The sequence below is a fragment of the Pagrus pagrus genome (assembly GCF_965226575.1).
Source record: "Pagrus pagrus genome assembly, chromosome: 14".
Taxonomy (NCBI): Eukaryota; Metazoa; Chordata; class Actinopteri; order Spariformes; family Sparidae; genus Pagrus; species Pagrus pagrus.
The window spans coordinates 22,341,624-22,356,645 of NC_140198.1; the positions used below are offsets into that span (position 1 = coordinate 22,341,624).

The 15,022-nt window shown below is 40.1% G+C and overlaps 1 protein-coding gene across 2 annotated transcripts in view; it reads right to left on the reverse strand.

Annotated features, from left to right (window-relative positions):
* rxfp2a (relaxin family peptide receptor 2a) overlaps positions 1–14,773 on the reverse strand; it is a 37,615-nt gene extending 22,842 nt beyond the window's left edge. The window contains exons 1-6 of one of the 2 annotated variants that reach the window (XM_084373181.1): positions 14,519–14,773; positions 10,001–10,144; positions 7,813–7,896; positions 6,137–6,242; positions 2,173–2,244; positions 146–214 (exon numbers count right to left, since the gene is read on the reverse strand). In XM_084373181.1, coding sequence (XP_084229307.1) covers positions 146–214; positions 2,173–2,244; positions 6,137–6,242; positions 7,813–7,896; positions 10,001–10,144; positions 14,519–14,603 — 560 coding nt within the window. In that variant the 5' untranslated portion in view covers positions 14,604–14,773. Of the gene's footprint in view, positions 1–142; positions 215–2,172; positions 2,245–6,136; positions 6,243–7,812; positions 7,897–10,000; positions 10,145–14,518 lie in introns of both variants that reach the window. The other variant, XM_084373180.1, reaches the window with a different exon arrangement.
* Positions 14,774–15,022: the final 249 nt, after the last annotated feature.

Consider the following 15,022-nt stretch of genomic DNA (forward strand, 5'->3'; position numbering starts at 1 on the left):
TCTGGATTTCTCTCACTGTGCAGCTGTGTGCTTTCTGACCTACAATAAGCTCATCAGAGATACATGTGAAGGTAAAAAAAGAAAGGAAAAAAGTTAAGCAAAGGAAATAAAACGTGATTCATAAAGTGAACGGGGTACTTACAACCTCTTTAAACTGTGCATGCCGCTGAAGGCTTGTTTGGATATGAACTGGAGGCTGTTGTTTTGTAGAAAACTGTGGGAAAAAAATAATAATTCATGTGAAACTCAGAGTGAGTAGTACCCTGTTGTTAGAACACTATCATCACTATCATCCACTGCACAATTTCTTTTCCCTTTCACACATATCTGCAGGGGACAATTATGACACTTAAAAACACACTAATTAAAAGATAGAAATACTGACCTCTGATTTATTATTAAAGTTAACTTTTAAGACAGTGGAAATGTAAGTGAATCTGTGTCCTCCCAATCAATTAGATGCTGTTAGCTATTATTCTAGATTCTGCAGACAAACCCACTTCATGAAAACCCTTTTATAATTTTCTATATCGCTGCATATTTTACAAGAGCACATGAACAAAGCACTCAAAAACAGAGGTGCTGGACTGGAGCTTCAATTATTTGATCCATTTTACCATTTGAGCCTCATAACTAAGTCAACAAATAAATGACACAAATGAGACCATTTCTAGTCTCATTCATCAGTGATGATAGATACAGTACGTTGTGTGATATCAACCAGATAATGGAGTTTAACATACTGTATAATAAAAAAAAGGGATGAAGAGGCTGAGAGAGTGAAAAATGCTTTTGCTGTGCCAATCTTCCTTTTTGTTATCTTCTCTAAGTGCCAAGATAATAAAAATATAAATTGGTTATATAAATTAGTTTAAACTACACATTGATGAGATATTATATTTTCACGTCTGAATCTGTGTACGGAGTAATGTCAGACAATGTCAAAGGCACCAGAGATGATAAAGAGGTAATAAAAACAGATAAAAAGTGCAAAGAGCTAATTTTGCGCACTTCTAAGTCTCTGTCAAGCCCTTTGAATTGCTCTGTGTCTGAAGGGGCGATATAAATAAACTTGCCTTGCCTGTTGCACAAACAGTTGATAATTAAACAGAGGCGCCAGAAAGACTGCGACTGTGCCTTCGGCTGCCTATTTAGTAAACATCATGATGGTATCATGAACAACATTTCAAAAGCCCTTTATATTGTTAAGTGGAGCTGATTTGTAGTGATGTTATCAATGTAATAGAGTATACTTTATTCAGTATTATGATGCCATCGTGTCTGGGTCTGTCTGCAGAGAAATGCAGCAACACACAGAGCGGGGTTTCTCAGAGACTACCTCCAGAATTTGGGAGTGGAGAGGATGGAATGGCCTGCCAGCAGTCCTGACCTCAACCCCATTGAACACTTGTGGGATCAGCTTGTGTGTGCTGTTTGTGCCAGAGTGACCAACACAACCACGTTGGCTGACTTGTGACAAATGCTGGTTGAAGAATGGGATGTCATCCCACAGCAGTGTGTGATCAGGCTGATGACCAGCATGAGGAGGCGCCAGGCCTCATAAGCTGTTTGGCAGGGAAGATTTGGCAATTTTTTCATGAGCGCAAATGTGTTTTTTTTACTGTTGTTTTCTTAAATCACCTTCCACAAAATCTCCTTGAACAGATTTTGAGGACGTGGCCACAGTTAAACAAACTGCGTAAAAGTGATGAAATGAAATGAAATGATGGGTCAACAATGCTATTCTTGGTCTGCTTCCATCCTACTGACAGGACTACATCCTTCAAAAAGTAAAGGCCCCCGCCTTCGCCCCCAGGACTTATTTCTACTAACTGTCCAAAAAGTCAGTGCTGCAATTGGAAAAAAACAAAGAAAGAAGAAGCATTTAAGTGTGCTGCTCCATCTGCTTTGAATCATTTACAAAATTCCCCCAAATCATTAGCAGCTCATCCTACTGACAGCATGTCGAAATGACCTGGAAGAAAGGATAACTAGCTGTAGATGCTTTGTCTGTTGATTCATGGCTTCATATGAAGTATCTGTTTCAGTTTGATTTGAATGTTTTATCCCTGCAATTGTGTAACGGAGATTCTTAATCTCAGTGAGACTTCTTTCCTGGTTAAATAAACATTAAATAAAACCTAGAAGTGAAAGCACCATGATAATACTCACAGTCTCTCGAGGGCAGAGTACTCTGAGAAAACAAAATCAGTCAGCACTCGGATCTTGTTGCTCCTCAGTGACCTTAAAAAGAAACGGTGAAATGCAACAGTTAGAAAAAACACAAAACACTTCATGCAAAAACAGACACAAAGAGAGCGAGAACGGATGAAAGGTCTGTAGCATTAGCTATGCACAAAGAACAGTGACAATAGAGTCTTAACCACTGCTACTTTATTCAGAAATAGCTTTCAAAGAGTTCCTGGCATTAAAGTTAACAATAAAAAGGTCCACCGTTTGTATAATCTGAAAAGGCTACTTCAAGGACAGGAAATAGAAAAAATGGGAATGAGAATAAACTTAAATACACCCCACCCATCCACACACACATGCAGACGCAAGACTGGCAGCAGATATCTCAGAAGGAATTCCAGTAAACCATCTTTGAATCTCTACAAAGACTGAACTTATTTGCACCAAAGCAGATCGCACCATCGGCAGCAAAAGGGAACAAATACGAGCTGTTACACATTTATTAAGTAGACAATTAAAACAAACCCAAGAAACACAACCTGCAGAAACTAAATCAAAGCCTATGGAACAGCTCGTGAGCACCTCAAAACAAAAAGAAAAACAAATACATTTGTAATTTCTTCAGAGCTTTGTGGCTCGATGATCTAAAGTAATGCTCCAGCTGAAAAGGTAATGAAGTGTTTTGAAATAAATTAAAAAGAGAATATGAAATAAGGATGACGTGACCACCTCTTTCACACCAGCTGAAGATGGAAAATAACTGTAACTATTGTAAATACATTGTTTTAGACTAGATGAGTTAGAAAATGTATTTTTCTGATAGCGCTGGTGCAGCAGAGACATGTTGTTTAAAAGCTCTGTGTAGCATCCATGTTGTTTTACACATTATGACTTAAAGGTGCTCTATGCAGTTTAAGGGAAGACATTTTAATCAGAAGAGAAAGATCTTCATTGACTGATTTTTTTATGCCTAAACAAACTAAATAAACAAACTCTCTTTGTTTTCACGACTGAATAAACTGAATAAGCAAACTGACCTTAAAGGACAACACAGTTTCATACTGTTTTGTTTATATGTGGCGGACCCTGCCACCTTTCTAGCTTCAAACAGTGTTCTGGGACCTTATTTTCCTCTGAGAACAGCTTGTTTATTCAGTTATGGATAAAAACTTCTCAGATGTAAATACTAAAATTCTGACTTTGAATTTCTTCGGCAAAACTCATGGAGACACTTAAGTTGGAAGAATGACTCCCATCTGAGCAGAATGCACAGTAATATCAAGGCATATGGCTCAGATAAAAATTGCAAGTGGAGTTAAAACTAAAAAAAAAGGAAAAATAGGTCCAGTTTTGATCAACTGTTGTAAATCCACAGTAATAACTTCACTTCATATTTTCACTGCTGCGATCCATAAATACTGAAACAGCTGACCTACACAAAGGGGCCCTCCAGGAATTTCAAAGTACGCTTCGGGTTGAAGGACATGTGAGATATAAATCTCATAGAATAATTGTTGAAATCGATGACGAGAGGAGCATCTCACCTTTCAAACTGGTCGCCTCCAAGCTCAAGCTGAGGTTACCCTCCGGCTGTCAGACTGTCTAGACTCGTCTATGTGAGTCTATTAACTCTTCAACAGACTGGACACCTCTCCAGGGTGTGAGTATACTGTAGCAAGTTAGGACTTTGAGACAGTGCCATGAGAGTAATCAGTAACACCTATAACTGAAAGGCAGCCACTGCAGAGATGATTAAACTTACTGGAGCATGAAAATAGATTAGAAAAGTTAAGCGACCGAAAATGATCCAGAGTGAAGAAAGAAAAACGAGATATCACTGAGAGAGGAAACTGGCATAGAAATGAGAAAACACAGGAATATTGTTGAAAAGGTCAAGAATGTGATGAGAATCATATGCATGACGTGTGGCGGAAAGTATCAAACCAAATGCCTCATAGCGTGAAAGATTAAAAAGATTCGGCGGATGAGAAATTCATGGCCACAGGTCATTTTGTGGCTGCATTTTGTCCATGATCTGGCTGGAAGTGATTTTCTGGAAAATTTGGGGAAATGACCAAAACAAACAAAACTGTTAAAAATAAACAGCTCATCTTAGAGGGCTTTTAGTGCATTTAGAGCCTTATTAGATAATTCAGAACACGGAGTACTCAGACAACAGGGTAATGAGTAGTGTGAGGCCTCTTACTGAGAGACCAAATTGAAAAGGACTAAAGGATTCAATTAAGCAATCAGGCCTGAAACTAGAATGAACTATTGGCAGGAGAGAAGCTGAAACAGAGATGAATGAAGGGACACGGCTAATCAATGGTTATTTCATTCAAGGCTGTATCTTTTACTGTCATGGAGACGGTAAGTGACATTAAAAGCAACTGTACCCCATTAACTGAGCCTGGTATTGCTCATGTTCGCTCACTGGAACACTTCCTGGAACTTCCGGGCTTTTGGATCTTTATTCAAGAGTGTGGTCTTAATTTAAGAGCATGACTCATTGATTTCATGTTCAGATTTGTAATGCATTTGTTCAAAACCCTGCCGTCACACTCAAATTGCCCCTGCTCATGCGTAGATCTGCTCAGCATTACAGTACTTCCCTTTATGCAACATTATGCCATTTTTTCACCTTAAAATAACCGCATCCATATAATCATATGGATGCTGTCATAATGTGTTGTGATTGAGATCCTGACCCACCATACATCCTGGAAAGTTATGTTTTTTGCTCTAAATTACATAATTACAAAATCGCCATCAGTAAACAGCGGACCCTGTCTGGCTTTCACTCATGGGGAAGGATGCTGTTTTCTGGGGGAAAGTATGGTGAGTTACAGTTTTTTGCTCTAAATTACGTCACATGATCAGCGCCATTCAACTGCGGGGAGCCGCCTGGCTCTGCTGCCGGGGACAGACGCTGTTTTTCGGGCAGAAATGTGATGAAGAGTCAGTAGTACGGACATGAGTACAGACAGAGGGTCTGTTTAGCTATCAGACTGTGAACACCATCAGACCGACACACCCCTGATCCAGGCCTCTGGCTTCTCCATTCACACAGTTGCTGTCTCGCCTCTGCTGCCTCTCTGATATTACCTCCTGAGGCAAATCAGACCCACAGCGAAACTGTCTCTCCTCTCCACATCCGTAACTTTCACACAGGCATCAAGAAAGAGTATCGGCGCATGGTTCCTGCACTAGGAGTGCAGTGTGAATGGGGCTATTTTCATGATGAGGTTGCCTGGCAACCAGCAGAAAGCCACGTTTCTCAAAATGACAAACCCTGATTTTGGGGACTCATAAGGTGAACATTTTTTCATCAGAAAAACATTGAATGTTTTTTAGGCTTCATGCTCTGTCTGCCTATATGCTTGTTTGGCCTCTGTCCCCTGTTGATGAGCTGAGCTCAGACCTCAAAGGGAAGTGGGTTTCCATGGAGGCATTAACAAGTATGACCCCTGATCTCTGGCGTTGCTCTGATTAAGTGATACATACAGCTGCTTGTCCCTCCTCATCAGAATCAGGCTCAGTTGGAAATTAAAGCTTCAAAGACACTGACAATCAACAGCAGAGTTTCTGACTTTCTTTACTCACTTTGCTGGGTAAAATTAACAAACTAAGACTTGAAAGAGTAAAGAGGTCCCAAAGCTTGGCACAAAAGAAAGGCCAACAAGCAAGAGGATGATGTAAAATGCTAAACTAGACTGAGTCATGGTAATTGGATTTTGGTGTTTTTGTCAGGCCCTTCCTCTCTTCAGCAAGACCCACTGTCAGAAATCTTGCTGAGGGCAGGTCACAAACTGAAATAGCTTCTCGACGAAATGAGGAACATGAAAACTACTGATTTAGAACTCTAATTGTTAGTCAGCACGATAGAAGCGCAAACACTCACTCACACACACAGACACACGGTCATCACGGTCAGAGCACTTACAGCCAGGTGACATTTGGAGAGAGCAGAGGAACGTCCTGCAGGTTGACCTCCACACACTCCACATCCGTGCGTAAGCAGTCACAACTCTCTGGATACTCCTGTAAGACTACACAAACATACACACTTTAAAATAGCATTCATGTTTTGTTTTGTTTTTTTAACAATATATTTATTGTTTTGGACATAGAAGATATACAGTCACAGGGACAGTAACATTATGAAAATCCGCCCTCCCCCCACCCTCAACACGTATACACGTTGAAAACAAAAAACCAAACAAACAAAACCAAAAAAAAAAGTAGAAATTCAAATTAAATAGAGACAAAACACAAAATCAATAGTGGTCCTGTTTATTTCTAAGAGGCATGCCAGCTTCCACAGGCGCCGCCAATCAAATTTACTCATTAATTTCAGACTGATCACTTTCCAGGAACCGCATAAAAGTGTCCCATATCTCTGTGAACTTATTTAGTTTCCCTTTGGCAACATTAGTTAATTTCTCCAGTGTCAAGCATGTCGCCATCTCCCGTAACCACATTCCAGGTGTAGGGCCGTCCATACTTTTCCACCTCAATGCAATCACTGCATTCATGGTTTTTAACTACATAGGCCTATTACAGAATGGCCATTAGGGCTACAATGTGTAGCTGTTTTCATTATGGAGCAGTCGTGAATAATTAAAATAGACATCACAGTTTCAAAGGGCCCAGTGTGATTCAATTTACAATGATCTTCACATTCGAAAAGCTGAAACCAGTCAGTGTTTGCTATTTTTGCTCAAAATTAGGGATAAATGGGGATTCATCTGATCTGCCAGATCAGTGCAGACGCAACTCCACGTCTATTCAATCCGGCCATCTGGAATGATGCAAATGACGCAGCGCGAATGAACTGAAAATGCAGATTTTTGCATCAAAAAATATATTAAATATGAGAACTTTCAGTGTTAAATTTGCCATGCAGCTCGCTAAGAGAGAGTCAGGTGCAGAGCCAGAGCTTCCGGAGGAATAAACACGGATCTGGGGTACTTTACTGACAGAAGGAGAGCTCAGATATTACTTTGAAACTTTTGGGATTAAAACTTGTATTTATCCTCACTCTTGCTCATCAACCTAACTGCAGCAGCGATCTGCGGAGGTGGCCTCCTGTAGGTGTTTATGTTCTGTAATGTTGACTGCTGACTGGAGCTGGAGGGGAAATGTACTTTATACCATGAGAGGGTAAAAAAGGGGAGAGAACCTGAGTCTCTGGTGAGTGCTGAGTTGAGTGAGAGGCTCAAATAAATGTATGTGCCTTACAGCTAACGTCTTGCTGTTTGGGTTAAGTAAACACTCGAGCACACGAGCTACGCAAGAAAAAAAAATAATCAACTTCGAGTTCAGTGTGAACAAAGCATTATGAATCCATCTTCTCCCATCAACTCAGCCTCATGTCTGTATTCAGCAGCTTGTTATTAATGTACAGCAAGTTATGCTGTGATTGGAGTAAAAAGATAAGGAAGCGGAGAAATCATATCTTTTGTTACATCAAGCTGTTGTGTCCCAACACCTTACGAAACACAAATTAGTTGTTAGGCTAAAATCCTCATCTGATAAATGACTAAACACACAAACATACTTGTAAAATACTTTCAAGTACTGTATTCAAATACAAATAGTGTAAACACACATACTTACAACACTCATTCAGGTAGTACTGGTCCAATGGATTGGCATTTTTTAGCGTATCACCAAATAAGTCCGCCCAGCCAACATTGTCCCCTGCAAAGAGGAACAATAGTTACTGTATGACAGAACAATGGAAAAACAGCTGAAGAAATATGGTAAGTTTGCTACAGGACAAGAGAATCTTGATATTTTACTTCACTAGCATCTAGTTGTGTTTTCTTCAGTCACTGCAGTGTTGGAAGCAAAATGTTTCCACACTTAACAACTTCTTCAAAGTTTTGCGAAGTCCTTGAGAAGTCGACTTTGAATGAAAGAGTCAAATGTGCCTGACTGGAGACTGCAGAAGTGAATTCGACTACGCTTAAAGACTTGACAGGCGGCAGCAATTATCAGTTCAATGTGAGTGCTTCTCCTCGATTCAGCCAATATTAAATATGTGCCTGTAACCTGTAGAAAATTCAGTGTTCATCAAAATATTTATAAGGGATTAGATTTTTTAGAGTAAAAACCGACTAATGTAATGTGAGTTGATGAAGGTTCTCAGTCCAGTTCATGGTAATTCTCAGTGCTGCATCGACAAGGACACGTGTGAGCTCTGACCGAACGACTCTGAAACTCAGAGCTCGCACGTGTCCTTGACGACTCAGTAAGGACACTCCCACACACAGTTTAAAAGCCTGCAGCTCCCCTCCAGTTAGTTAGAACTGAAGAAGCCTCTTGGATGAGAGGTGAAACGCCTTCAAGAAACTGAAAGTCCAGTTGCCTACGATACAGCACTTAGAGTTACCATCACCTGGACTGAGAACCTTCATCAACTCACATTACATTAGTCGGAGACTACAGAGTGTGGTGAGGAGGTTATTCCAGTGGCTCAGGCTACAGATGACCGAGGATCCTGAGAGTTTACAGGAGAGTTTTCACCAAGATGAAAAACATTTATTTTACTCCCAAAAAACCTTTTCGGCATGTGGCGAAAAACAGTTTTGCATTTGTTAACATATAAAATGTGGTCTTATTAGAGTTAATCAAATTAATCAAATGTGAAAATTAAACACTATTTGCATTTGTGGAGTATTTCACTGTTGCTATGAGCTCTCCCAGCAGGCTGGTTGAGGTTACTGGCTGAAGGCTGTGCTTTGATATCAGTAAGGTGCTCACTAATCCACCGATGAGCTGCCTGCTTCAAATGACTCTGAGGGCATGGGTTTTTCTTTGTAAAATAAATACCCAGTCTCATTAAAAACTTGAACCATCTACATGTACATAGTAAAGCTCTAAATAACTTTGAGCTTGTGGCTCTGGCTTTGACAGAGTGAATATATTCACAGCTGTGTCAATTACTTGACGTAGGCTGGGTTCCAGCAGGAGAAATTACATCTCCACACAGAAGTCTCCAGCATTGAAGGTTAATCCAAATTTTCTGCAGCATTACTTGAATATGGGACTTAATTAGGGATTTAAATAATGACCTGATTTAAACTCCTCCTGTCATCTCTTTAGCACAGCACATGGTCAACTTTATGCTCATAGCGTTCACCTTTTCTTGATGTTTTCGTTTCTAGCTGATCACAGAAAGAGAGTCTCATACACTTGCTTTAGGGCAACAATTACATTTAAAATTTTCATCCCCAATGTCTGAAAGTGTTAAATGAGGATTTCTACTTTTGTTTCCATTACCATAATGATGTTGGACATGTAAAGCATTTGAATTTTATGGTGAAATGCAGGCCGAGGAACTATGGGCACTATGTCACATTTTCTCCACTGGAAGGACCCCCTAGAAGGCACTTTGTTATGTTTTATCTACCATGGGGTGTCCAAGAGGGGTCTCTTTTGTGTTATTTCGAACATGGGGGCACATCCACCAGTGAGTTTGCCCATGTTGTAAAAGGACACATTTGCCAAGTGAGGCTGTATTGACTTGGTTTTTAGTCTTAATGTTCAATGAAAAATGTTTCTTCTTTGGTCTAAAGTTTGTTTATTTTACTGGGTTCAGACTAATATCTGGCCTGAGTAACCAGAAAGAGTTGGTACCAGATCACTCGTGAATAAAGCTGTTTTAGTGGAAAATGAATGTACTGTAAAAATAAAATGCAGTACTTATGTTCTGCTGTTGATTCCTCAGTCACCCTAAACATTGTCTGAGTCTTCTTTGCTTGTTGAAAACCTCTGTTTTAGTTTACGTACACACACTTACCACAGCGTTGCTCGTCAGCTCCGTTGGGACAGTCATTGTGCCCGTTACACTGCAAGGCCTGTGGGAGGCACTCACTCATGTTCCCACATGGGAAGTGTCCGAGGGGGCATGCGGTCTCTAATTTTGCCCTGTTCGCCGGCAGCGCTAAAAAAAGAGATGCAGGAATGAGTGAGATTACATACATCAGGCTTATAATAAGTAACAAATCTCAGTTGTCAGAAATGTTTACGGTAGAAAATATTTTTTAAAAGGGTACAACAAGGGTACAGGAACAAGCCCACAGGGCTGTTTTTCAAGTGAATGCAGGCAGTTCACAGTACAACATTACATCCCTGTGCACTACAAACTCAGTAACACATTGAGGCAAAGCTTGTCCAGCCAAAGGACTAAGCAGTTCAATGCAGTCAGAAATGCACAAATTTGATAAACAGAGGAGGTGACCTATGACACCACTAACAGTATCAGCCCCGTACACACAGTCCTTACTTCTTTCCCCAGTGAGCTTAACAAACCATTCGTATTAGTTTCACCTCTGTGCCAAAATTTGGTGACTGAACAAATAATCTATTTTCCTTCTTCTTTTGGTTTTAGCAAGGTTAAACCTGACAGATGACTCACTCACCACTGCTTCACAATTTATGTCCACCAGTCGGTCTCAGGAGGCTTTAGTCGTTATAAACACTGTTTTTGATTCATTTACTGCAGCCTGTCATGTCCCTGGTCAGTAAAAAACACCCACAAACAGATCCTGCACACTGTTGCCTGCCAGGCCCCATACTCACATCTGCAAGAGGCTCATGCAGAATGACTCCTTCTTAAAACCCTTCTGCTGACACCAACAAAAAAAATCTCTTTCTTGACCTTTTTGTACTGTTTTTGTTCTTTTATTTGTGTTTTTTTTTTTTACCAGTAACAATATTGCCCTGTCAATGACTGGACCAATGTGAAAAATTAAACGTTAAATGTTGTCGAATCCAGGCCATGCATATCTTAATTTGTTGGCCCGGATGTTTTTCTGGGATTTGATTATTAGAATTACTGTGACGTGATTTGCAGATAACGAGCTGATTCAGAATGTAATGTAATGTAATTCTATTTCAGCACTCACTCAGCGCTACACCTTGCATTCTGTGACAGGGTTGTTATGCAAAAAGTCTGACAGCAGAGGAGAAATCGAGGGACGTTTGCCTCACAGAAGCAGCTTCACTGTGACGCTTCCTCGCTGCGGAGAAGGACGGAAGCGCAGGAAATATGTGCAAGCGAGAATATATCTGAGCGCAAGCACACAGTTTGAGCAGATGCAGAGTAAATCTGAGTGCACGCAGGAGCTATTTGAGTGTGACGGCAGGATTTTGAGGGGAGGCATTATAAAATCTGTATGTGACAGTCTCAAATTGAAAGACAATGCTCTTAAAAAAAGATAGGAATAAGAACCCATACGATAATTAATTTTGGGGCCACTTTTTTGGGGGGGCAGTTGCTTATTTAGACAGTTACAGAGGAACATTCATTTGGAATTTAGCTCTATTTTTGATCTTTACAAACTCCTGAGCGAAAAATCTGACTCCTTTGCTTCAAAATGTTCAAAAGTGACTAACTGTCTCTGTCTGGTGTTTGGCAATAAGCCAAGTCATTTGAAAATATCAATTATATCTGCTTTAAAATGAGCAATGTGTTACCTTTCATATAATAAATGCTTTGGTCTCTGATTTATGTTATTACAGCACTGCAATGTTCCCTGTAGACAAACTCCTTGTGACATTTCAAAAAGCTACACTCAGTTATTCAGAGCAGGTCTCCGACATCTAAGTCAAACACTTGGAAAAACTTGTTCTGCCCTGATCAGTGACTTGTGTCTTTTCATCACTCGCTTTCCTCCCTGTGTGAGTAACACAGTGGGAGTATGTGTTAACTGTCTAAATTGACATTTCATAGTGATCAAAGTCGTATGACCGCCACCAGATAATCTTTAAATCCATGCAGAGACCACACACTAACATTTAGATCTGTTGAGAGTTTGGCCATGTTTATATGTACATACAAGTCTATTCTATTTCTTACCTTTTTAATTATATTGTAGATTTTTGGCTGTTGTTATTGTTTTTTTGTAATATTCTGTCCTTTGGCTGCTGTGGCAAACAAATTTCCCCGTTATGGGACAATAAAGGAATACTGATTCTGATTCTAGCTGGTTCTGTTTGCCGTATGTCGGCTATAAAAAGATGAATGAAAACAGATGTACCGTGAAAGTGCAATGAGCCCCTGTGGCACTCCAGAACAGAGAAACATTGTGCTGTTTGATCAGTCTGAATCTTTGCTTCACATTATTAAATATCAGCAATGCATAATAGAGTTTTAAAACTGCCGAGTATACTACAAGTGTCACTTTTTCAGTTACCGTTTACTGTATAAGGTAGTTTAGTATTTATAGAGTCATCAAGCTGTGGAGCGAGTGCCTGGAACAATCTGCATCAATCCATTATTCATACCCCTTTATCCTGTTCAAGCTGGTGTCACCCTGCAACATACAACAAAGTGTGACAAACTTTACTTTAAGAATTTACCCACACATTTTCTTGTTTCTACTTCTTCTTCTTTCTTCTTTTTTTTAAGTCAGAGTTTAAGCTTCAAGTTGCAATATTTTCTGTGTTCTAACACTGACTTCATCATCTGTCTTCATGAGCAGGTAAAGATTAAAATCTTGATCCTGGTTAAAAATCTCCGAGCCAAGAAAGCCTCAGTTACAACAGGAAACAGTCCAGGTTAAATCCCCAATAAATCTTTCAGAAAAACTCCATTGGTGGTATATGTTTTATTTTACTATTCACTTTATTTTAGGTAGCAGGTTGTCCATGTGTTAGCTGTAAAACATCAGAAAAACACACAAGGCACCAAATATAAGCAATGATAACATAAATCCTCAACATTACTTCCTAAAACAACAAAAATAAACGTTTTTTGCCACTTCAGTGAAATGTAGCATGCTTCATAATAAAACCCCATCTTCTCACCGCATGACGTGAAAAAAAATGACTGATTTGAACTGTTGAAATGTTAGAGTGGATTGCTCTGTGAGGGCCTGCATGTACATCAGGACGCCAGAAAGAAGGGAAAGGAAGAGGGAGCAGCCAAGGTCTTCAGACACAAAGAGAATTTTGTGTAGAATTTCCAACTTTTATGAAGTAGATAGCAGCATGCCCCAAATTTAGCACAAACCCTGGGACAGCCATGAGAGGTTTCTCCTCTATGTTTTGTTGTAATGTAGTTGAGAGTTGTGCCTTCAGTGCCACTCCAAAAGTAACTGTCATCAGTAACCAGTTGGTCCAGGTTAGTAATATATTGTATGTTGCGTAAGTTAATTCAATATGCTGTCAATATAAACTCAACCTTTCTTGTATCCATTACAAATTAAAAGCCCTCTATCAATACAGTGACAGAAACTCTTGCAGGAACATATTGACTTGTGAGGCTCACTTGAAAGGTAGCTTCTGCCATCTTTTCTCAAGTTACGCCTGGTCAAATTCTTATTTTATTTATCATTTTGACGTTAAACTTGTGTACAGGTGCACTGCCTTTTTTCTACAGCAGTCCTGAATGGACAAACCAAACACTGGCTTTTCACACTTTTTGCTTTTTTGGTGCTCACATAGAGGAGGGGGAGGTGATGAGTGTTCAGTTTTTTACAATGTGCAACCTCACCCTTCGACGCAGCTAAATCCTACAGACTGGACCTTTAAAAAGTCATTTTAATCACCACACTGATCTAAATGAATGACCTGTTCTTTGTTGTGTTTGTGCTCTGATTCCTCCACCTGCTGAAAATTAGGAATTAGTAACACCTCTGTCCTTATTGTGTGTCTCTGCTCATACAAAACCTCATCCAAACATTTTGACACAATGAAGATGAGTCACGGGCTGGGAGGTGGAGGGAGTGTGAGTGGGCACAAATGAATTGGACATTGAATTTTATGATATTTATCAGCTCCACAGCTGTCTGGAAAATCTCCCTCAATACTAACGAACAGATTTAGACGTAGCAAAGTAAAATGACATTTCAGCATCAAGGTCACTTTTATTCTAAATTCTGGCACAATTCCATGAAAACACCAACTAATGAATCGTATCGGTTCTTTTCAATTAAAACACAACTCAGTCTGTAATTAATTCTATCTTTGTGATGACAGCAGTCATACAGCTCTGAACAATCTCACAGCCTATTTCATGCATTTGTACCACAAAAAAATGTGGATATCTGTCCAACTCAAATAATCAAAATAGATAGTTGATAGTTGATAGTTTTCCTGTCCACAGCTGAGGTTGTTAAAACTTATGTTTTATTAACTCTGGGGTCAGACTTGTCTTCCACTGTGCATGTTCAATTCACAAAAAACCTTTAGCAACTTGAGAAAATGACCTATTATAAACTTAAAATACAACCTGTAATAATCCTAAAATATGATGAGACGTTTTCTTGTGGGTCTGAATATTATAACCTCCTCCTCCCTCCATTCTCCTTACCTCTAATCTCAGAATGGGTCAGGTGGATGAGCAGAATCATAACAGGTAAATCCATCCTGAGGCTGACACGTTTTCCTGCGCTCATGTCGATCCGGCTGAAATCCGTCGCTCAGACCAAACCCCGACAGGTTTCTACCCGAGGGTCAGTCAATCGACAAGCCCGACAGAAGTCCAAGTCAACACGCCAGAGCATGGCCGACACTTAAATATGACCAGAGAGGTGAGGTGAAGTAGGGGTGAGGCAAGTGAAAAGTGGTGAGCTCGGTGCGCAAAAGGAGCCACATCCTCTCTACGTTGTCCCTCCCAGAGACCTCTGAGCGCTCTGCAGAGAGGCACCGTGTGTGTCTCTCTCTCTCTCACTCACACACACACACACACACACGCACGCACGCACGCACGCACGCACACATATACGCTCACGTGTCCACCACCTTTCTCTTTCTATAGCCTATGTTGTAAGTCCTGGTGTCGTCCTTTGTGGTTTTGGCACATCGTCCCCCCTGC